The sequence below is a fragment of the Aythya fuligula genome, chromosome 5 (genome assembly GCF_009819795.1).
Source record: "Aythya fuligula isolate bAytFul2 chromosome 5, bAytFul2.pri, whole genome shotgun sequence".
Taxonomy (NCBI): Eukaryota; Metazoa; Chordata; class Aves; order Anseriformes; family Anatidae; genus Aythya; species Aythya fuligula.
This window is the reverse complement of record NC_045563.1, coordinates 12,353,477-12,378,796: the sequence shown is the minus strand read 5'-3', so window position 1 is coordinate 12,378,796 and position 25,320 is coordinate 12,353,477. Positions and strand designations below refer to the sequence as shown.

At 35.2% G+C, this 25,320-nt stretch overlaps 1 protein-coding gene across 2 annotated transcripts in view; it reads left to right on the top strand.

Moving 5' to 3' along the window:
• WDR25 (WD repeat domain 25) overlaps positions 1 to 25,320 on the top strand; it is a 66,298-nt gene that overhangs the window by 23,437 nt on the left and 17,541 nt on the right. For both annotated transcript variants that reach the window (XM_032187727.1, XM_032187728.1), the window contains exons 3-4: positions 14,232 to 14,379; positions 24,232 to 24,362. In XM_032187727.1, coding sequence (XP_032043618.1) covers positions 14,232 to 14,379; positions 24,232 to 24,362 — 279 coding nt within the window. The remainder of the gene's footprint in view (positions 1 to 14,231; positions 14,380 to 24,231; positions 24,363 to 25,320) is intronic.

Here is a 25,320-nt window from a genome sequence, read left to right as displayed (position 1 = left end):
AATATCTTTTCTATCCAACTCCTCATCAGGTGGATGTAAATATGCTAACTGTTCTTAATGGTACACTTATGTAATGTATGTATAAAACTGCATAATCAGAAATGATTTGTATTGTTAATATTTCCTCAGCTAGGAGGGTAAGTTATAGTAGATATTGTAATATTAGGAGATTAAAATCCAGATTTTTGAACCTAATCAGAAGCTTGCTGTTTAGCAAGCTTGCTGTTTAACAACCCCCTACCTTCAGATTCCATTGACATTAACAACTCTTGTGAGTGCTAGCACATCTGGAAATCAGACCGCTTGAAGATTAATTCTTACATAAGCAAGCAGAAGATTAACAAACTTTAAAATTGCAGATAGAAAATCCAAAATGAGGATGACGTAGTTATTTTGGCTTAGAATACCTGTTATGGTAAGAACTCATATTAAGTCTGTCTGTTTCTAGTAGACCTTTTTGTGTTCCTCGGTTTAAAATGATAGTATGACTTGTAATGAAGTAGTTTTGCTGTTGAAGTTAAACACTATAATGGTCTTTTAATGGCACCTTAATGGCATCTCTGAGGACTTGCACTGAAATAATTTTACCTTCTCATAATTGCATTTCATAATGGACTGTAGCAATACAATTTAAGGTCTCCTTTTTTTCCCCATTGGTTTGTTAAATATAACAAATGCTCTGAGTTACCATTCTGTCAAATAAAGGAAGTATTAGATTTTTGTTGCTGTTGTTGTGCATTATATATCTTCTATACTTAAATATTTTGTCTCTCAGCAATAATAAGGTAGTCTCAGCAATAAGAAAGTAGCAACTGATTTTCATAAAACTGTATCTATATTGCATAATAACAATAATACATATATTGAATTGTTTTGGCTTCCAGTCTGGAAGAAAAACATTTCTCATGTTTATTTCTTGTGTATATGTGACTCTGAAGCTAGGTGTCATGAAGCAGATTATTGCATATCCAGTGCTTGTATTGTTCTGTGTAAATAGTCTTAAAGAATGTGCCTACTCAGCTTTGTCATTTTGGTGAAGCCCCAGGTGTTGAATGGGAATAGTTTGTTATAAATCTGGCCTGACTTCAACTCAACAGTTACATCTACAAATATGCCATAATAAAAATAAAATTTTACAATGGATTGCCATGTCACGAAAACACTCAGATATACTAGCTGGTATTGAATAATGCTGAAATTTTATCTGTGTTGTTACCTAAAAGACCTGACAGTCCAGGTTTTCATCCTGATCTTGTTCGTACCTTGACTACTTTATTTCATTTCCATCACGGTTTTACTGTGTGAAGGCTGTTACTTTTGAGCTTTATTAAAAAATAAAAGCTTTTAAAAAGGAAGTGGTCACAGCACCAAGCCTGCTGGAGCTCAAGGAGCATTTGGACAGTGCTCTCAGACACGTGGTCCGATTTTTGGGTGGTCCTGTGTGGAGCCAGGAGTTGGATGGACTTGATGATCCTTGTGGGTCCCTTCCAACTTGGGATATTCTGTGATTATAATTCTAATCTGCAGTTTAAATTTATAAGTCAACAGGGCCTATTTCTGAATAGCTATGTAGAGAACGCTACCATTTTTTTTTGTCTTTCTGTAATTACAGGCACAAATACTGTCCGAGAATAGGAACTCACTAGTTGCAATCCTTTCTTTACTTTTTCATTTCTAAATCAAGAAGATGGAACAAAAATGTTATTTACAGGTAAAATTAATTTATTCTGACAAAAATACAGCACATAGGATTATACTTTAATTTTTGGAACAATTGCAACATAAAATTTAATTTGCAAAGTAAATTAAATATGTAATGCTTATATTAATCTTGTTCAGTCTCTTACCATTACACATTTTTGATTTACAACTTTCTTAAGAGCTCTGTTTGCCAGTTTTGACTTTAAAGGCTCCCATGGAGGCTGTATTAATTATACATAGTGGCAAAATCTCAGCCAGTTTATATATTTTAAAATTATTTATGTTTTCAGTTTCAATCAATTGGTCAAATTTTCCTTGTGCTGCAAGTCTGTTTTTGCAGTATGGAATCATTAAGTATATCTCCAAGAGTAGATGGCCAACAAACAAATTCAGGATAAGTGTAGTAGCTTTTATTATCAAGGCTTTACCAAAAACATTCCTGTGTTGTCTATGAAAAGATGAATAATTCTTGACATATCAGTTTGGGGGTTTGGTTGTGTTTTGTTTTTACAGAATTCTGCTTAATTCTTTTGTCTGTTCACTTGCCAGCTGAAAATGTCAATGTTTTATCTTAATCTGTTTATGATTTCTTAAATTAATTTTACAAATACTGGCAGCTCATAGCACACTTTTGATTAAGTTTTTATTTTCCTGCTAATGGCAAAAATGCCTGAATGAAGCTTAGCGACTAGCAGTTGTGGAATCTTCTTTGGGGAAAGGGCTGCTGAGTTTCTGTGTGAGGGAAGATTAAAAGAAAACACAACAAATAATTGGAAATGTATTTCATGGGCATGCTTAGTAAGTCACGATGAAGGTTGTAGTATAACAACTTCTGTCTTTGTCAGTTCGTAAGTGCAGAGGTAACACCATCTGTGGCTGGAATCTCCCATTTCTGATGCAACCTGTAGGAAAGTGATTGGAATATGCAACAGGAATGCAAATGTTTTGTAGTTGTTGTTTTCCATCATGGACTGTTAGGAGAACATTAAAAACAACAACAAAACAGACAAACAAACAAAAAAACCCAACCATCATTTTTTCCTCTTCCTGATGTGGAATTTCAATATGGGGGAAAAAAAAAGTTTCAGGTGCAAGCAGTATTTTGCAAGATGTTAAATACCTATAAAGTAAATGTCTTCTCATCAATGTATGACTGAAAGCAGCAGAATCTGAAGTAATGTGAGCTAGTGGCTGAGTGAACTATGGAACACAAGAGATGAAATAAAGCAGTATCATAGTGGTGACTTTCTTGGTGCAAAGTTACACCTGAGCTGTTGTCTTTAGTAGCTAACACAATAAAACATGTTTTATGTGTTTCTTTTAAGATGTTTTGTAATTATGTATGGTAGTGCTTGGCATTCCTGATCCAAAGTTTAATAGTTTAATCATTTTATGAAATTCATGGGGAGTTTGAATTCCTGGGATAGTAATTTCCACAACTGAATTGCATGTTATGTGGAAGGACCATTTTTATCAGTTTAGACTCTTGGATTTTGTTCTCTATTATGACACTGCAGCTAGTAGCATGTTTCAATATTGTTTCATAAATACAATATCATCTTTAAAATCTATCATCTTTCTTTTTTTCTTTAAAATCTGTCACTGTCTAGAACCATTTCTAATAGTTCTAAAAAGATGCAACCAAATCTATGAACTGGACAATTTTTTATCACGTTGTTTAATTACGGGCATAAGTTTTCCCTTTTTCTTCTTTTCTTTTATACTTTTCCTCTTTTCTTTCTTTCAGTTTCTTTCTTGACAGTTTCTTTCACAGTTCCTGTTGTTATCCTTCTTCTTCTTTTTTGTCTTCATTATTTTTAATCCTATCAAGTCTTTAAGAGTTAACCAAAATTTTGCAATTTACAAAATTTTTTTCTTTGCAGTACAGAGGAATTGATTTTTTTTTTTTTTTTTTTTAGTTACAGGGAGACTTTATTTATTTTATTTTCATTTGTTTTCCTAGAAAATATAGAACATGCTTTTTCAAATGCAGGAGAGGTACAAAGAATAGAAGACACTTTTAATATAAATAAATCACTTTCAGCCAGTCCCTTGTCCCAAAAGCTTCCCTGTATTTAGGGTACATGCTTCTGTGGCTGAGGCATTTAAAGCTTTCTAGGTCTTCTCTCTTTCCTTCATGTGCAAGTATTTCTATTAAATACAAACAGTGTCATTGTTCATCCAGGTAACTGAACTCTGTGATCAAAATGGATGTCCTAAATCTAGGCAGCGATGAGTAATTTTTGGGTTGTTTGCCAGATTTCTTGTATTTAACCCAAATGAAAGGCAGTTGTAACACATTCACTAACTTCAGTAAGGTTTAACTTTGCCTCTGATTTAACTTTCTTATGCTTTGAGTTCTTTTGGTCTTTCTGGTCTATTAGGAGATAGGACTCCAGGTCATTATTTCCACATTGCTCGTGTTTCCGTATGTCTTTGGGCTGCTTGGGAGCTGTAATCACATCAGTGGTGCCCTGAAGGTTAGGATAACCAGAGCTTCAGGAAGGATGCTAGCAGTTGCTGGGCTAACTGGATGCTTTCTGGAAATCTTTAAATATATTGCTGTTCAGTTGAAATTATCATTGAATTGCTGGCAAGTTTGTAGAACAATAAATCATGGCTCTGTATTATTGGCATCAATAATGTAAGTTTAAATACTTCTGTTTAAAAATAGCTTCTATGCTGAAGTTCCAAAGAAGAAAGCTAATGTAACACGACTAAAAATACTAGAAGTAAAGACAGGAATGGGAATTTTTTCACATTTGTATATATATATATATATATATATATATATAATATTATATATATATATATATTATATATTTATATATATATATAAATAAATTATATATATAAATATATAAATATATATGTTATATATAAAATATAAATATAAATATTATATATTTATTTATATATATATATATAATATTTACAGATACATGCATACATATTTTATATGTGCAAAACAGTCTTTGCAGTTCATATTTTGTATGATTTTGTCTAAATCAATTTTTTGTTTTTAAGTATGAGATCTGGGGAATCTGCAACACCGGAGTTCTCTAATCCTGGGTGTTGCAACCATGGTACTCAGAAGGATCTTTTTCTACCTCCTGAAGCTTGTACCTAACTATGCCCCTGTTGGATATATGAATAACAATATTGCTTGTACCTAACTATGCCCCTGTTGGATATTCACCATGATTAAAGCTTATTGACAAGTTCGCAAATCAGTTTTCATACCACTGACTAGTTTCTATCAGCACTGCTAACCAAGTTAGCCATGTGCTACTTTTATGGTAGCTAAAAATTCTTCTGACTGAATACAATCCTCTTCAGAGTAAGGCCTATATTGATATCTGAAGTGTTGTTCAATTTTCCTGTAAGGAGAAGATTTTCCATCTCATTGATTTGATAAATGTACTTGAAACACTTTTAATATTAACTTTTTGTTGAAAAATGATGTGGGACCTTATGGTAGCTGTCTCAGCTAATTTAATTTGTCATATTTTGCTACTTTCCATTCTTCTTATTTCTACAATAGTGAGGGTGCTCTAATAATAAACTATCCAAATACAAACTCTTAATCAGATATTAAAACAATAATAAAGTTATCTCTTTTTTTTTTTTTTATCAGCCACTAGTCCTATAAATTTGATTTATAAGAGAATTGTCTTTTGAATTTCATCTGCTGCAAGAATAACGCTAGTGAAATTTGCTAAGTGCTTACTCAAATGACAGCACTGATACATACTTCTTACACCACATCTAGATTAGGAAAATGGATGTCATTTAAAATATGTTCCCTAGCACACTTGTAAATGTTGCTGGAGTAAGTGTTCATCGCATCTGAAAATGTGCTAGCTTTCTCTAGCTCTTCAGAATTCTGCTGAAAAGCTCCGTGTTTTTTTTTTTTTTTTTTTTTGGGGGAGGGATGGAGGGGACCCTTTGCTTATACATTAAGCTGGTATACCCTTAAATGTCATAAATTAGATTCTGTATAACAATCTGAACATCTATTTGCATCCTACTTAATTAAAAGTAAGTTTATTAACACTTACTGGTTATACACTAAGCTGGACATTGGCTCTTAGTTTTTCCTGGACCTTAGCTCTAACTTTTTGCACAGTTGGACAAGTTTAGATATGAGTGCAAAAAATGGTGGCCCATTCTTTTCTCCTTTCAAACAGTTAACAAATTTTAACGTCCACTAAAACTAAAATATTTAGCTAATCATTTTAAGATGACACTAACTGAAACAAAAAATGAAGCATTCTAATTTTTCCTCTAGTTACCCTGCTAATTTAAACAAGTTACCTTTCCATTCAAGATTTTTTTTCGTCTTCACTCACAGTGACTTGGAGAAGCTTAGGAACACCAACCAAATCTAAAACAGCAGCAAATATCTTTATGCAAGTCTTCTTTGAGTCCACTTTTGCCATCTGATCCACTGACTTTTGAAGAACCTTTTAAACTACAGTTCTGAGCCTGCCTTGCAAACTAGAAAATAAATTTGCTGTAGATGATGTATGGGACTTCATTCTTTAGCACTTTTATTAGGAATTACAGTATTTAGATATTGAGAAGATTGGAAAAGCACTATGGTTCAGAGAGCATCATTTCCTTGAATCTCTGCATAGTAGCAGATGTGACAATTTCAAATTTCAGAGACAAATTCAGTTCATTTTTAAAAAAAAATAATTTTTTCCCCACCTTTTTTCACTCAAGTGAGAAATATTCCAAAGGCCATGTTGCCTCAGCTTTGCAGGTCTGGGCCTGCTTTGGAAGGGAGCAGCATACGTTCTAGTTGAGGCACAGTACTTCTTCATGCTTCTTGTAGGTTAGTACTTCTACACTACTACTACCCAGGGAGAACTCATTGCAGCCTCCCAGTACCTAAAGGGGGCCTACAGGAAGGCTGGGGAGGGACTCTTCGTCAGGAAATGGAGTGACAGGACAAGGAGTAATGGCTTTAAACTGAAAGCGGGTAGGTTTAGATATTAGGAAGAAATTCCTTACTCGGAGGTGAGGCACTGGCACAGGTTGCTCAGAGAAGCTATGGATGCCCCATCCCTGGAGGTGTTCCAGGCCAGGCTGGATGGGGCTTTGAGCAGCCTGGTCTGATGGGAGGTGTCTCTGCCCATGGCAAGGGGATGGGAACTGGGTGACCCTTGAGGTCCTTTCCAACCCAAACCACTCTGCGATTCTATGATCATCCTTGCATCAGGCTGTTTCTGAAATACCATCATATTTAGTTTAATATATGTATGTTGGAAAAAATTCTTGTCATTCATGAAGTGGAAGCCTTTGATAGAGGAGTTTGGTAATTATGGAAGAATGGCACGAAGTGGTTAAATTGGAAGAGGAAAAGTTTTGTGTTTTTCAATATGGATTATCTGCTGAAATTATTTTGAATCAGTCCATTAAAAGTTTTTAATTTTGTTATGGTCCAGAATAATTTATTGTTTAGTATTCCTGATTGACTCTGCTGTTTGACTTTCTGCATACAAATTTAAAATGTGTACAACTTAATAGCTGGTACGTGCTACCAACCTCTAATTTATCACAATTGAATCATTGTTCATGGGTTCACCGTGCAATTAATGACTGCCTATTTGAATAGATGTATCTTTCTCTTTGTAAAAGTAAGGTGACTATGTTTTCTTTTTGGCAATCTAATTTGCTTGGAGGCCAGCACACTATAGATAATCATAGAGCAGCAATGAAAGAGACATACTCAATTCCTAATTCATCAGTCTTCATATGCTAGATTAGTTCTCACATTATTTTTTTTTTTTACTCTGCTTATGATGCTGTGTTTTTTCCCCCCTAGGAAATAATGTCTAGTTTGTCAGTGAGACAAAAGCCTCTTTCCTGTGTCCCAGTTGATAGAAAAGCAGAACCCTGCACGTTCTTCTGTCCCTGCTATTTAGTTGCATATCAAATGCTTACTCTCATGCTTTCTTTTGTGATTTACCAAGAGAATTTTTATTATCTTCAGCCCAAAGTACTTTATTTTCCTGAAAGATTTCAGTCAGAAAACAGGATCTGGAAACATACCATCTGTAATAAATCTCTTCTGTTATATTGTTTAGTTGCTTATATGATTTGTGACTTATATGACTTTTGATCTTGAGTGCGAGGAGGTCTGGTTATATTACCTAAAATGCTGGTTGCAACATTTTCACAATGTTCCTAAATGATACAGGAATGCAAGCAACTTCCAATGCATTTATTTCCAAATATAATGAAGAATGTGAAAGAGCAATTGTAATAGAACATGCCTCAGAGAAAGTAAAAAGAAAATTGCTTTTTAAAAGAAATCACTACTATAATTTTGTCACTTGGCTGTTTGTCCCTGCCATTTTGGCCCCCTATATTAATCCTAGCAGATAAGCATATAATCAACGCGCTCTCTATAATAGAAAAGGAAAAGAAATGAAAGCAGTCCATGGAAAAGAAATGGAAACACAATGTTATAAATAGCAAAGTAGAAAAGAATAAGCTAATACTGAAATATGAACTAGCTTGACACATTAAAGCCAATTTTAATAAAATTGGAAAAAAATGCAATTAAAGTGTTCATGATACCTTAATGCCAGAAATGCATTGAAGAAAATATTTGAAAATAACTAGGTAATTTCAAAGCTTTGACTCTTGGCTGTTTCTCTCAAATATTCTTTCAAATATTGGAGAATTCATTTGTTAATAACCATAGATTTGAAGGAGATAATAGTTGTTTGCCTTTGTCCTCATAGTAGTTGCATATATCACTGTTTTGGGGATTCTTGGCTAAGGGGAAGGATTGTCTGGTTTCTCTATATAATGTAAAACATTGCTTGAAATGTGGCAATAAGCAGTATTTTCAGAGTAGCAGGCTGAAATGTGTACTTTCGACTTTTTATCTCAGCAATTAAAATTGCATCTGACATAACAACATAAAAAAGCAACTTCAGATTTGATGAGAATTTAATATTTTATCTAGAAAACATGCTGAATGTCAGTAAGAATTGAGTTTTGGAGGCAAGCATCAATAGTTAAAAGAACTGATCTCTTGGTAAAAATCATTGAGTATAAATCTGTCCTTCCAGACAGATGCATTGTAACATCTAGTCCTATAATAATTAATACACATGTTTAAATGCCTATGAAGGAAGATGTATATCTCAGCCTGTGTATTCTAATGAGCTATCTGAGTAATTTATTGTGTACTGAATATGTACACAATACATATTCAGTATATGTATTGAGCCTTTATTCCTTATAGATCTATGTGTTTATTTTATAAACTTTAAAATAAAGTTTAATATTATTAGGTGTGCCTGGAAGTCAGCAAACTTTGGTATTTAAAATACAACTTTCTAAGTAATTCTAAGACGCTTAAAACTTCTTAAAAACATTTAATTTAAGATTAAAGCTGTAGTTCTACAATAGTATTTCTTAAAAATTATAGAGTTACGCTTATATGACTTCTTGAATGCAAATCCTTTTTCTGAGCTTGTATGTAGATGTCATTTAGAAGGAGTTTGGGATCTTTTGGGAAAGAGTCTGTAATTCATGTTCATTTTTGACAGAGAAGGAAGGCTTGTCTTCAACTTCATTCACTCAGAAGAGGAAGTTTTTAATAGCCCTTATTCCTAGGGGACTCTCTTTTGCTCTAACTTGTACTAGGCCCTGAAATAAAATTGACACTGAACTCCACTGTCTATATTGTAATCTAGTTCTATATTCCTTGCAGAATTGTCACACTTTACACTTGTTTATTGGTGTACGGTTATTATTACTGTGATAATTTAGAGAACATGCTTCCAGGTTCAGGCTTCATGTTGGATTCTCTCTGTTACCAGCTCTGTAACCAGCTCTGCTGGTTACGTTCATGTGGTCTTTCAGAACTACATTCCAGGCTTATTGCTCCATCCTGTCAGAGCCAGTATATCAAAAAAGTCAAGAAATAAAGTCTAGGAAAAAATGTACACACAAGTTATCTTGAATCACTCGAGTATCTCTTAGGTTGTTGAAAGAAAAAACCTAAAATGCTCTTCATCCTGTTTATCTGTTAATCTGGCATTTGAGTGTTTGGCAAAGAGAACTGAACTTGCATGCCAAAGACTCATCCCTTTGCAGTCCCCCTTCTTTTTTAATGATGGTGGCTGCCCATACAGAATATACACTAGCTACAGAGTAAGCATTCATCTGAAGCTTGTCATGGGGTATGTGGTATACTCCCTCTAGCCACAATTTTTTCCTTTTTGCGATAAAGCAGTAGAAATACAATACCACGGGAATGGAGAAGTACTTAAGAGACATGCTAAGAATGCAAATTTGATGGCTTCCATGTGGTGATCCTTTGATGGGATTTGAAACATCTTTCCTTTGTAATGAAATGCAGTAGATTCTCTGTTTACGGACATGATGTGGTTAACATCTCTATCACTTCTAGGCACAGAAGAGTTTTTGTCACTTGGGACAGACATATTCTGTTACAGTTGAGCACTCATAGCTCCCATGTTTTAGTAACCTCGTATTTGTACAGAAAGTGCATAGCTTGTACTTTAATTGTCTTGTTTTCAGTGCTACACACACTTTTGTTTCTTGATATTCAGTGGCTCACCTTTTGAGGGAGGCCTTCCCATTGAGTCATGAGGTTCAGAAAGGACTTCCTTGCTTTCTAAACTTCTTCTCGGAGAGGAGCCTAGGTGCAGCTGGAAACAGTCCTAGTCCCAGACTCAGTCAATGGTTTATATATAAAGGATTATGTGTATAGCCACTTATTAGAGTCAATATTTGCCTGTTTCAGAGCCCTACCAAGAATTGTTACTGAGGCGATTTCATAAATTTGAAAAGATAGGTAATTTATTAAGGCAATAGATATTACAGATATGTAATATATTGATAAATTCACTTACTGCAAAGATTGAGCTTGAGTTAATTGTTCAGCGCTTTAGTTATCCATATTTTCCCAGGTAACATCTGTGTCGTGGTTTAACCCGGCTGGCAGCTAAACACCACGCAGCCGTTCGCTCACCCTCCCCCTCCCTCTCTGGGACGGGGGAGAGAAATGGAAAGTGAAGCCCGTGAGTTGAGATAAAGACAGTTTAATAAGACAGGAAAATAATAATAATAATAATAATAATAATAATAATAATAATAATAATAATAATAATAATAATAATAATAATATAATACAATGATGATAATAGTACTACTACTAATAATATGTACAAACAAGTGATGCACAATGCAATTGCTCACCACCCGCTGACCGATGCCCAGCTTAACCCCGAGCAGTCCGGCCCCCTCCCCCGGCTAGCCACCCCTATATATTGTTTAGCATGATGTCAGATGGTATGGAATACCCCTTTGGCTAGTTTGGGTCACCTGTCCTGGGTCTGTCCCCTCCCAGCTCTTACTGCACCCCCAGCCTGCCTGTTGGCAGGACAGAGCAAAAGGCTGAGGTGTCCTTGGCTTGGTATAAGCACTGCTCTGCAACAATTAAAACATCGGGGTGTTATCAGCACTCTTCTCATCCTAAGCCAAAACACAGCATTCCACCAGCTACTAGGAAGAAAATTAATTCTGTTCTAACTGAAACCGGGACAATCTGTCAGAGTTGGAGGTGAGTCTTAGCAAAGAGGCATCCCTGCTTGGGAGGGAGAGAGGTCCAGGCCTGTTGACCCGTCTGATAATTGGAGTTATCATCCTCAAAAATAGAGGTTTCTGAATACCAGATTTAATTCTGGTGAGGTGGGACTAGGTCATTTATTATGTGCTGATCAGCTCTCACCAGGGCTTGCTGCATTGCTTGGTAAAGAAGAAAGGAGGAGGAGGGGGTGTTCCTTACAGAGACGGGTTGCTTTCCCAGCTTTACTTGAAATGTCAGGCTGTGAGGCTCCTGTCTCATCCCAGACATCGCTTAATTGCTGTATTTGCGGGGCCTGTTGTTCAACTGCAGACCTCCAACATCTGTCTTGCTCTTTGACCAGATGAGCAAGATATGCATGTTAATCAACTCACATTCCTGCTCAAGCCTGGTTTCAGCAATTCTCTGCTGATTTAGGTACTTTGACATCAACGAGCCTGGCAATATCCCGCACCTTTATGTGACATTCTATGAGCATGGCTGTGTCCCTTATGTGAATGCTGAGGATCTAACTGTAAATATCAAATATCACTTCTCGCAAATAGCAAGTAGTTCTTCCCTTTTCCTGTGGAAGATGGATATTGAAACTTAAAACACATAAATTGTTCTGGGGATACAGTGCACGCTGTCCTTGCAGCAGGGCACATGCTACATTCATCAGACAAAAGACTTGAAGGGAAATCCTTGGAGGGAAATGTGGAGCTTTAGAGGGTGCGCTTTTTCCATTTATGCAGTTTTTTTAAAATCAAGCTGGAACTAAAAGTGCTGTTGATCTTGCTTTACTTCATCCTTCTTGTAAAAATTGAGTTTTCATACTTAATCACTAAAACATGACAGAAAAATATCTGAAGCACGTACCACCTGTTTTTCCTTTCATCTTGATTCATTCGCTTTCTCATATTAAAACCCCTCCAAGATACAATTAACCCTTTTCTAATGCTGTGAGGCTTGAAATAATCATTAAAACTCATTAAAGGAGAAAAACTTGCTTTCAAAAGCAGCTTAATATCACATTTTCCTAATTTCTTTTCTTGTACATAGGGTAGAATACTTAGGATATGGCCATCATGCTTACAGGCTTAACTGACTATTCATGTAATTAATGGTAATTGGTTGCTTTGCACTGCAGAATTATGCTCTGTGCTAGAAGATCCTTTGATAAAATAATTCTCTGTAATGTAATGTTGTCTTCTGAGTATGGACTATCTCATAACAATATTGTCAGCAAGTCCTTTTTGTCTAGTAAGAAGAAATTATAATTCAAAATAAAAATATATTAGAAGAAGTCTTGATTTCCCCTTTCCTGCTTATGTTCTCTCGTACTATGAATTGTGCTGTTGCCACAAAGTGCACACCTACTTACTTTTTTTCATCATTTAGTGAATTATTTTTGTTTTTAACGTCTTTTAAAGCACAGACATGCAGTCAATTGTATTTTAATACTGACTTCACTGCTCCATGTAGACATAAGTAAAGGTTGAATTTGATCTCACTTACAGAAACAAACAAAAAACAAAACAAAACAAAACACTTTTTTTTTTTTTTTTTTTTTTTTTAAACTCTGTAAGTTGCCTAGTCTGTTTCTAGCATTATATGAACAATCTTAAAATTTAGTTAATTAGAATAGGCGGAATTCAGAATAGCCTTCCAATCTCATAAGTAGTGTTATTTAAAATTTGCTAGTTTTTGAAAGATGAAAATGACTGATCACCAAGACAAGTATTGTGAACTGAAATGGTGACTTCAAAGCAATAAATTGCCTTGGGTTTTACTTTCTGACAGGTATAGCAATAAACTTGTCATGAAGCACTATAAAAACATTGATTTATTTGTATATTAGAAGTAGTATAATGGAAGATTTGCCAGTATGGTTGTAACGTTTGTTATGTATTTTATTAAACAATTCGAATAACAGATATTATAGGGTATCACACAATTATAAGATATTTTATGATCTACCTTTTACTGAAATAGAATATTCATCAGGAAAATAGTGTGGTTATTTAGCTTATTTCTGAGAAATGTGAGCATACTGAATCTTTATTTGGGTCATTTTTTGCTAAACTTCTATTTTTGTCTTAAAACTATGACATAAAGAGCACTGCAAAAATGATGGACCGTTGATTATTGCAAACCACATTTGGTAATTTAAAATTAAAGCTATTAGCTGTTTTCTAAAATATCCTAGTTGGAAACAATTGCCTTTAAAAATGCTTTAAAAAAATATGATCTGAACTATTTATATGCTGCAAACATTAGTTATTACATACTTAAGTAGATAACTAGTAGAAATGTATTTTCAGAATTGCTGAGCATTGACCTAATTCAGTCCAAAAGGAACTGAAAATTGAGAGTACTCAGACCAGTCCTTTCCATGTAGCTATATGATGATATTCTTATCTGTCTCCTCAGTGAAGTTAAGGTAAAATTCTACTTAAAATTACAAACTGCAAGACTGAGAGATATGATAATAGCTTATCTATAGGCAGATGTGAAAGCTGTAATCCGCTGGGATTCCTCTTTGTTGATAGAAAGGAAGTTCTGATAGAGGCAAAAATTTTGGAAGAAAAAGTGATTTAAAGAGAAAGTATATTTGATGCATCCCTGCACAGAAACATGGCACAAACATGAATGGAAAATTTCAGCATGAATTGTTATTTCAAGAAATAATAAAAGTCATGAAAATGTATTACTGATTTCTGCCTTGTTAATAAAATGCCCTAATTCTAATCAACCGCGCAATTATTTCAGATATTTACAGCTTAGCAGATATGCATTCAGAATGCAAAGCTTTCTCAGCTAGACGATGATTAGCTCTAACTACTTATCAGTACATTGAAAAAATTATTCTCATTCTTTGATTAAAGTTGTCCTTATCTTTCTTCTTAAGATATGGGATGCTGTAGACACAGGCTGTTGTCTGAAAACATTTTCCTGTCACTCCTGTGCTGTCCGAGCTTCTCAGTGGTCATCTTGTGGACGAAGGATCCTCAGTGGGGGCTTCGACTCCATGCTGCATTTAACCGATGTGGAGACAGGTAAAGGCCACACTCTGGTACATTTCAGCCCTACTTGTTACCTTTGTTGAATACTATTAACTTTGGATCTCATTAGCATTATTCTTCATTTGAAACTACAGATACAATCTATAGATCAAAGTTAGAATTCTTGAAACGTCCTCACTAAAAATTACTCAGCAATTAAGGGTAGTTTGAGATACTTAAGAAGACTGAAATATCTTTAACCTGATGATTACATGTAGTTTCTGTTGTCAGATACTGTACAAATGAACAGAATGAAACTTGCGTATTTTTTATGCTCTGTTATACTCATTCATTAAAGTGTTTGCAGAACTTGTTAAGGTTGACTTCAGTAACTTTTATGCATATGGTTAACTTTAGAATTATAGAGTGTAGAAACTTAAATTCTGATGTGAGTTCAACATTCCCATTAACAGTTCAAGGTCAACAACTCCACTCACAGAATCGTAGAATGGCTTGGGTTGGAAGGGACCTTAAAAATCAGCCAATTCCAACCACCCTGCCATGGGCAGGGACACCTCCCACCATATCAGGTTGCCTAAAGCCCCATCCAGCCTGGCCTTGGGCACCTCCAGGGATGGGGCATCTACAGCTTCTCTGGGCAGCCAGTGCTTCACCACTCTTTGAGTGTAAAATTTCCTCCTAACAGCTAATCTAACTCTCCCCTCGTTTAGTTTAAAACAATTCCCCCTTTCCTATTTTTATCTGCCCAAGTAAAAGGTTGCTCTCCATCTTTTTTTATAAGTCTCCTTTAAGTATTGAAAGGCTGCAGTGAGGTTTCCCTGGAGCCTTCTCTTCTCCAGGCTGAACGTCCCAACCTCTCTCAGCCCGTCTTCAAAGGAGAGGTGCTGCAGTCCTCTGATCCTTGTGGCTCTCTTCTGCACCTGCTCTAACAGCCCCACATCTGTCTTGTGCTGGTGGGCCCCGGCCTGAATGCAAGGCTCCGCGTGGGGCCTCACAAAGGCAGAGCAGAGAGGGACAAAACCTCCCTCACCACTCTGCTGATGCAGACCATGATGCTGTTGGCCTTCTGGGCTGCAAGTGCACCTGCTGGCTTATGTCAAGCTTTTTCATCTACCAGAATCCCCAACTCCTTCTCTGCAGGACTGCTCTTGATGGGTTCTCCCAGTCTGTGCTCATGCCTGGGAGTGCCAGCACCCAGGTGCAGCAACTTGCACTTGGACTCATTGAACCTCATTCAGTTCACAAAAGCCTACTTACCAAGCTTGTCCAGGTGTTCTCAGTCCCTGAGTCTGAACCTGCATTGTTTTGGTGAAGTTGTGAATTTCATTTGATTTGATTGTTGTGACCTCAGTGAGTGACATCCTGGATGTTCTATCTCTCCATGTGTCCTTCACAAACCAAAGTAATTCCATCAGCATTACTTATCTTCTCCTTTACCTATGTTATCAGCATTCATCCAGTGGAGTTCTTTGGGGCTATTCATAACAGGATACCTCTCTGTGTCTATAAATACAGGATTAGGCCTCAGATAGTTCAGCAGCAATTGAAGAAATGAAATTTTATTTCTTTCTACTTAATTTATAAATACTTAATTCCTGCAAACATTCTATATATATAAATGTATATGTACTGCAAAAGAGATCCTAAGGTAACTGTAAGAAGTTTTTGTCTAGGAGGATTTTCTCTTACATAATATTAAGTAAGTTGTATGCAAATATCCAGAGAGCAGAAATCCTATTCAAATAGACTGGGAAAGTGGCCAAGGAAATTTGTGAATATTGTTCACATCAATACAGGATTCTCTGCCATGCTCTAGGAATTTATTTTTCTCAAGATTTGTCATACCAGAAGTATTTAAATTCAATAATGGCTGGAAGGGAAATATTTTAATTTGAAAATCTAAAACATGTGACACAGTTATGGAATATTGATGATTTCAGAATATTCAGGCTTTGTAACAGTGAGAAGAACTTTATATATCTTGTGTAGTACTGTTACATGAGGTTAATACACCTAACCATTAATTTTATTAGACTTTTTATCTTTTTTATTTTCAGTCTTCATTGTAGCAATCTTCTCATTTCTAGTTTCATATATAACTGAAATTTACTAATATAAGTGGAGTTAATTTTTGACTCAAGTGGTTATAAATTCTAAACAGAGTGGCTATTCAGGGGATTTATAATGGTAGAATACATTTTATGTGTCTGAGCCATTTGAAAGTCTTGCTTTATAAAACTATGGAGCAAATTCCAGAAGTAATAGCAATGATATATTTTAATTTTGAAAATTTCTCAGACATAAATTTCTCAGACATAACTATCTAGTAATGGAGTAGTACCCTTTGTTTGTAGTGCTTCATTTGAAAGAAGGTATTTCTAGTATTTGTGGCAGTGACAACAATAACAGATTTTATTTACCAAGTTTCAAAACAGAACTTGTAAATGGCTCTTTCCTTACTGACCTCTGAGCTATGTAGTATTTCTAACTGCTTAAGTAAACTGTATGTGCAAAGGCAAAAACAATTCTCAGAAACCTTGAAAATCTGGGGTATTCATTATTGGCTTATTTTAAGGACACAAGCTTCCTTTTAGCTCCTGTGAACTGCACTTGTATTTTTGATTCTTAGATCTGACTTTGTGATATTCACCTGATTTGGAAAAGTATGATATGAGTAATAAGAATTTTATTGTGATTTCATATACATCCAGGCCATTTTATTCTGTGTTGTAAAGTTACTCTCTCTTTTTTTTTTTTTAATCATAATTTCAGTCAATGCTTTCCAGAGAAACAGGGCAAGCAGTTTGCCTCTGGAATTCAAATCAATTTGATATAAAAAGATTCATTTCCATTTGAAAAACACTGAGGCAGCTATAAGATTTTGATTTACATTAGTTCACTGAATCATTCATTCCTTCTCACTCTTCATCAGTGCTGAGATGATTTCTTCTTTGATTAACTTCAGATAGATGTTAGAACTGTTCCTTCACAGAGGACTTTTACATGCTTTTTGGACTTTGGTCTTAATTACTTTCCATTGCTAGACTGACCTAACTAGCAACATGTTTAAGTGCAGTAAATGCATGCTGGTGGGATTTTATAAATAATTCTGTCTTTAAGGCTCTGTGCTCATCTCTTGCGTACATTGTTCTGGTTCAACAGTTTTCTAGTCGTTTGCTGAGGTTTAATCTTTCTCATCTTAGTTTTCAGTATATTTTTTTCTATATTACATCTGTGTTACAAAAATCACTATGTCTTCTTCATCCAAAGAAACCTAACAATCTGAAGAAAATGACTTTTAAAAGTTTAGGAACAGTTGCAAATACAGCTTAGGATGTTATTATTATGCATAGAGAAGACAGTGCCAGAATCTTCCCAGAGATGCTCAATGAAAGGATGGGAGACAAAGAACAAACATAGGAACACAGAAAACTTAGGCTCAACTCAAGGGTCATCAAGCACTAAAATGGGCTCTCCAGAGAGGCCATGCAGTCTCTGTACTTGGAGATACTCAGAACTGCAGTGGACTGGTCCCAAGTAACCTGCTGCAACTAGACCTGCTTTGAGTAAGTGATTAGCCTAGATGATCCCTGAAGGCCCAGCCTGCATAATTCAGTGATGCTATAATGAAGGACGGGGAAAGAAAATAATTCAAATGGTGAGATACAAGGAGTTAACTTGCCCTGGTTTAGTGAATATGAAATTAGATGTTGTTGTCAAGTCTTCTAAACTCTGTTTTTATAGATCATCATTTATTATCATAAATGATTTTCCATTATCCTAACATCAGGTTGTCAAGGTAAGACTTTCCATACATACAGTTTTCTTGGAAAATGTTATACCTACTCTGCAGAGTATATGCATAAAATATTTAAGGAATTTATGTGTTATGCATGTGAGTAGTTCTATTGCTACAGTTAGCATGAGGCAAGTTCAGAGCTGCAGTATGGAGTTTTGTAAGTATTAGTAGATCCAAAAATGTGATTTCCCTGTAAGGATTAATAGTTAATATAATTTTTATCATCCTATTACATATATTTTTCATTTTAAAATTAAAACCTTTTGAAAGGTTTCAATATAATATGAATGATACTAACACAGCAGTCTGTGAGCCACTGAGACTCCCTGGGTTTGTTCGTCTTGCACAACACTCACATTCACTTTCTACTAGTGACAGTTCAGATAGTTTGTTGTTCATTGAGTAACAAGTAGTGCTGTATTCAGAGAGCATTGAGCATTTTGTTCCAAGAAAATTTGCTTTAAAAACAATTCTATATCAAGTCCATTTGATATTTACCATCTGTTACATCCAGATGTAACTGAGAATCTCTAACAACTTTAGAAGGGGAAATATATTTTTAAAATTTATTTATAACTGTTTTATTTTTGGAATATATTTTATTCATCAGTGGATTTTTCATTAGTCACAAATGAATTGGTACAACAACATAGGCAGAACATTGGCTGGATTAATATTATTTGCATATTATAGACACTTTTCATTCTTTAATATTATGACAGAGGGAATGTTCTAACAAATGTTGGCACTTTTCCTAAGTTGCCAAATGCTACAGTTGTATTTTAGTTCATAGACTGAGCTTGGTTTCAAATATAACATCCTCAGAACTATAATGGGGAATTTAAATTATTTTGAAAGATTTCACATTGCCATAGGCAGGAAATGAAGATGTTGACTTGGAAAGGAGTTTTATGGGTATATGTGTGTGTGTATGTATATATATATACTTAAATATATAAATAATATATATACTTAAATCTTTTTTTTCTTTCATTTATTTTGAGAGTTTGTTAATTGCACATTTTGTATCTCCAAGAGGATGGCCTACATTTGCTTTTCTATTTTCTTTTCTATTTTAATTTATTAGTCCTATAGATATAACATGATTATTGTTAATGTAATTCTGTTTGTTCAAATAGAAATTTTAGTGCTCATACATAAACATCACCTTAGGAGAGCTGTGACTTTCTCCTCCTATTCTTAACTTTCTCCCAGTACTATGTAGATAGTGCATGAATATTCACTAATGCATATATTTTATATGACACCTCAGGAGAAAAAAAAAAAACACACGCAAAAAAAACAAAAACAAAACAAAACAAAACAAAAAACAAAACAGTGGATTTATCATTCCATTCCTTTTGAATGAACATGGTCATCTTTGTGAGGTCAAAAGAGTTGTCGTGCCCCCCCCCCCCCCCCAAATCTAGCAGTTATGTGTTGAATATAGTTTAACGGTTACCCTCCAGCCAGGAGTTAACAGAATTTTAGTTTTTATATTCACTAGTATGAAGTTCTTGTAATAAAAAGAGACAAAGATTACTTTTGAAATGTTTTCAAGGGTCAAAGGTAAAAGGATTTAATATTTTAAGCACCTGAAAATTGTGACTATGTAGGGGAAAAAATTAATAAATGCATGTAGTTGGTATAACTTACATTCCTGGAGATAAAAAAATTTGTAAGCATGGCAAGATAAAAGAGACAAGTAACAACCAACATCAATTTGTTAAGAACAAATAACACCTGATCAATCTAATTTTCTTCTCACTGTTGCATATGAGAGAGGGATTGTGACTGTAATGAGGGTGATTTTTTTTATTGTTTCATGTCTTTTTGTAAACGCAGTAGGGAAATCCAATCTACTCTGCAAGATCACTTTTATGTCCTTGTAAGTTTTAGGCTTCACTTTACTTTACTGATTAGTGTAAGTAAGTGAATGTTTTGGATTATACATGTAGGGGTGTGAACCTTAGGACCACTAAACACAGTTACAGAAGCATCCAGTGCTCATTAACTGTGCTGATGTTCTGTGAAAAACTCACAATGTTAAATAGCCTTTAAAATATTTGATTTCATAGTTGAGCAGTTTCACAGTAGGTTGCAGCATGAAATGAGCAGAAACATATGTTCAAGATCTCTTTAAGACTTTTTTCATACTGTGTATGTTACTGGTGGGCCTTTAATGAGTGAAGAATTGAATTAAAGCACTTTAAGAATATAAAACACATTGCAAAGATGTAGTAGGTATTGTTATTGAAATTGTGAAAATTAAAGATTGTGAGAAACATTTGCTCTCTTCTTTGGAATAACAACCTCTCACAGAGGAAAATGATCCGTGACATGTTTTTTCCCTCAATTTGCCAAATCATTTTTCAGAAAATATAATTTTCTACAGCCTGTGTGTTGGTTGAGTCTTTATTATGCTACCTGTAGGAACTAAAATGCAATAAATACATATACAATGCAGATATATACAAAGCTTGCTGATTTACACCCATTGTTTTCTGTTATGGATACGGGAGTTTTCTACTAGAAGGACATCTTCTGCAATATAAAAATTAAGACTCCAAAACATTGAATATGTACTTAATGTTAACAAACTTACAACAATATGTGTGATTGCAACTACAGATTACTAGAAATATGTAGCAGTATCTCCAGAAACCGTTAAAGGTGGACTTCCCAAGGTGTGGGGCTGGTTTCCATCACAACACAGTTACACATGTAGCTCATTGTAGTAAAACACACTACAGGAAATTTGTACAGAAAAACGGCTAGGAGTTAAAGTCACAGTTTTCAAATACTGAATTGTGTGAGCTATATTCTGCCACATCATCTTCCAAAGCGATGTGTTCCATCTCTTGGAGGGATGATGTTTTTCCTGTTATTGAGATTCTGAAAAGATTCTGGGGATAGAGATTTCATTACCGTAGAGACTGTGCCTCAGCAGTTCAGCCCTGGTGATCTAAGAACTAAAAAGAAAGAGTTTAAGGAATGTAGTCACATAAATGTTAGGAAAGTTTTGTGTTGCAGGATTCAGGCATATTTGTGTGAAAAGCAGTCCTGTGTATTGGTCATAAATTTCAGTTTCAACAACAGGGGAATTTCCTTTCTGTACTGTTGTGATTCTTCCCTTTTGAGTACGCTCTCATTTGCTCCCATGCTTTTCTTTTCTACATTCCAGTCTTTTTCTCATTTTCTCTGACATGGCAGTAGAGCGAAATTCACGTATGCACCTAATAATGCCAGACTTTTTGAAATGCTGTTCACTGAGCTTCCAGAAAAAGAGATTTGATTAAATTCCACTTTGCATGGAGAAAGAATGAGACTGAGAGGTGTAATTTAGATGATTAATTAGAGAGTCTGAGCTTTTCAAGTTACTACATCACAATTGATCCTCAGACCAGTGGAAAAGGTAGCGTGGTTGATATCTGCATCAAACATTAAGGTACAATCACAAAATCAGAAAAGGGGGGAGCTTAAAGAGTGTTGAGGAGAATAAGATGCTCATGTTGTTTGCATGAATTCTGTTTGTACAATTACACCGTAGTGTGGAATTCATACAATTGCACTGTAATGATCTCAGGACTATTAGTGACTGTCACTGAGAGCTTTTGGGTAAATAACCAAATTAAGACAAGATGACAAGAAAAGGGCAAACACAGTAACTGCATCTATCTTTAAAATGGGGGAAAATGAAGTAGGGAAGCAGAGAATTTAAGTTTCTGCAGAAAATGTTGGGCAAATGACCAAATTACTTGGAAGTAGCTGGGGATGAGATTGAAAGATGGACTAATTAATAACAAATGGTGTCAAATCAATCTTATTTCTTTCTATGGAACGGCAACAGATCTTGTAGTCAGTAGATGAAATGCATCTTATATTTAGTGCAGATCCTTTCTGGTTGTATCTTACTTGACTATCTCATGCCTTAGGCTAGATAAAATGCTAGGGCATTTGTAAAGAGCAAAATAGTGAGAGAAATGTATCCATTATAGATAGAAAATGCAGTTTTCATAAGTCTTGTGGAGGTAAAACCAGATCTTAGTAAAGTCAGGTAAGCAATTAATGTTTTTCAGAATGTGAAGTGGTGAGTTCTATTGGATCTCTTATATCTATATCTAGCGTTGTTTGGACAGTGTGCTTTCTGGAGAGTTGTTGCTGCTTGTTCTGATGCTGTATGTCCTAGTTGACCGGATAAGTACAGGTAGGCTGTTGTTTTTTTAATTTCTGGCTGCAGTACCATAAAAACATATTGGTTATACTCCCAGAGTGTTTATTAAACTTGTAAGAGCCAAATTCCTTTGAAGCAAAGTGCTATTAAAATGACCAGGGAGCCTCTGTGTGCAAATTCAGTGTTTTCTCAAGAGTTCGAGATGACAGAGTAAGATGCATGCACATGTGGCTTTTCTGTAGCCTTCAAATGATGCACAGATGAGAGCAATATCTTGTTGCTCCTGTTACTGATGATTTTAATATCTTCTTCATTCCCTGTGGAGTCTTTGTTTTTTCTGCCATAGCTGTTAGGATGCTGAAAGCTCCCATGATGAAAGATGGTCACTGTTGCACAACTTGTATGAAGGGTCTCTGCTTCCCTTGTGACTTTTTTCTCCTTTTGGGGAAGGAACTTAAGGGACTGAATTAAGTCTTCCCCTCAGTTGTGACAGAGAGGCCCTTTAGATATTGCATGGGTAATCAGTAGATAATCCATTAAAAAAAAAAAGAAAAGAAAAAAGAACCTACAAAACCCTGTGTTCATGCAGAACAACAGTTGCCTCTCCCCCCTTACATTCTCTGCAATCTGTTTTTGCCTGCCAATGCTAGCTCAAAGTCTACATGCATAAAGTACAATCTTTCTCTTCTTTACTTTACAATGAATAAATAAATAATTTGACAAGCCTTATTCTCTTGACTATGTAAGCTTATTTCAGCAGAAGGGGAAAATGGAACTGATGTTGAAACCAAATAAATTGGCTCCAAATCATGAAGTAAGCAGGAAAAAATCTGTATGAATGCTTATCAGTATTGTCCACCTAACAGGAAGTATTTATACCTGTCACTATTATTTTTAAAGTATTTTCAGTAGTTTGAGACAACTCTCATTTGCAGAAAATCTAGGTTAATTAATATTTTAAGAAACTTCTGTCATAGTATGTTCGTGTTGTTTTTTATTGTTTATTTCTGTAGCACTTCTTCATTGTGGCTTAGGCAATAATTTTATTTAATGTAGATCTTTACATGTGATATGTAGAATATAAAGGACATTGAAATTAGGAAACGAAATACATTTATTTATCTTGGTCCATGCTGCTATTTCAAAATAATATTTCAGTGAACATATGTTAGTATCATGAATTTGTTAGCACAAAAGCAGTGGACTGTGGAAAAGTCCTATAAATTAATGTAGCTGAATTCTGTTGCCTTTGGAAGTGTCTAAAATGCAATTGATACTAACTGCAGGATCCTGTGAAGATTAGTGTGCACAATTAAATGTTGGGAACAGAGTATCCATGGGAACAGCCTTCATGTGATGGCATACAAGTTATTTCCTTTTTTCAAGATGAAGGTTCACTCTTCCCTTCACAGAAATATACGTAAACCACCCAAGAGCTGTAGTTTGGGACGTGGGATTTCTGTACAGACAGTAGTCTTTTCTTCTAGTTGTTATTTTCATCCCACTGATAAAAGACTATGGCTTCTCTTAAGCCACAGGAAAACATGCATAAGGAAATATACATAAGGAAAACATACATATGCTAGATTTGAAGATTGAGCCCTGCCTGTCATGTAAACTGGGACCTTGGTGGTTCTCCTCTCCATCATGTGCAAAACTGCTCGTTGTCTCCTCTCAATATGAAGCAATTGGTGGTGCAGAAGCCCGTGAGCAGGATTGATTTCACATGGGTGGAAATTAGTGAGTTCCATCTTGTGTTTTCAGGAAACCAGAGTAGTCCCAGGCACTTGAAATGGGTTAATAGAAACATACTCACTTTTGACCAGCTAGGTATTTGAGAAACTTGGTTGAAATTAGTAATTATTTTCATTTTCTGATCAAATTTTAATCTTCAATTTTCACTTTATTTTAGGGAAGCAGATATTTAGCAGCAAAAATGAATTTAGGATCAGCGCACTGAAGTTCCACCCTACAGATTCAAATATTTTTGTTTGTGGAGGGTTCAGCCCAGAAGTTAAAGCCTGGGATATAAGGACTTGTAAGGTAATAAATTTTATTTTATTTTATTCTTTTCTCTTGTAGGATGTTTCCTAGGTTGAATGTGCTATGCATTACTAATCTGTTAGATGGTCTTTCAATTAAATGTTATTTGTAAGCATTTTGCATTTGTCATTGATTGTATTGCCATATGTTGATACGGACCTTCATAATGTTTTTGAAGCACAAAGAGGAACATTGTACACACAACAAACATGATTTTTTTTGGCTTTATAAATATGGATAATATATAGTTGAATTAAATTAAGCCAATAGCTTGCTTCTTTTCTCTCTCTCTCTCTCTCTCTCTTTTTTTTTTTTAATATTTATTTTTTTTTAAAAAGGCAGTTGTGTAACTAGGAAGCTCTGTAAGTTGTTACACATAGGTCAGGGTGTGTGTGCCTGTATCTCTTGCATAGAAGCCTGGAGTAAATTTTACATGCATGAAAGGCCACGGAGAGACATACATGGTCTCTGCCTTTACTTTATCCTGAACCACACAGAACAACATGCTCCCATCTGTCCTTCAGAGTTCAGGTAAGACCAGAACTGTACTGTTCATGAAAAATGGAAGCATAAGCCAGGCAGACATCCACGTGCACAGAACAGCTCAAAGAGCAGCAGTGACTGTAAAGTGAGTAGTTCTTTGTTTTCCTTTGATTTTCTATGTGGGTAGAGGCTGCTCGTCATAGTTAGCCATCTGTTTGCTCTTGAGGATGGCAGAAGGGATCTGAAGAAGATAAGATTGCTTAATCAAACACTGTCTCTCACCTTGATGCACTAAACAGCATAATAGGTGAGGGATGCAGGTAGATACTTCAGGTATGAGAGCTCTAATGTGAGCCGTTATGGGAGTTGCTCTATTAAGGAAATACGGTGTTGTGCGATCAGCAACTTGGTTCCTGTGCTGCAATTGTTCCTTTGGATTTATCTCTGGTGTTTGAGAAACAGTTCAAGCTGTGTG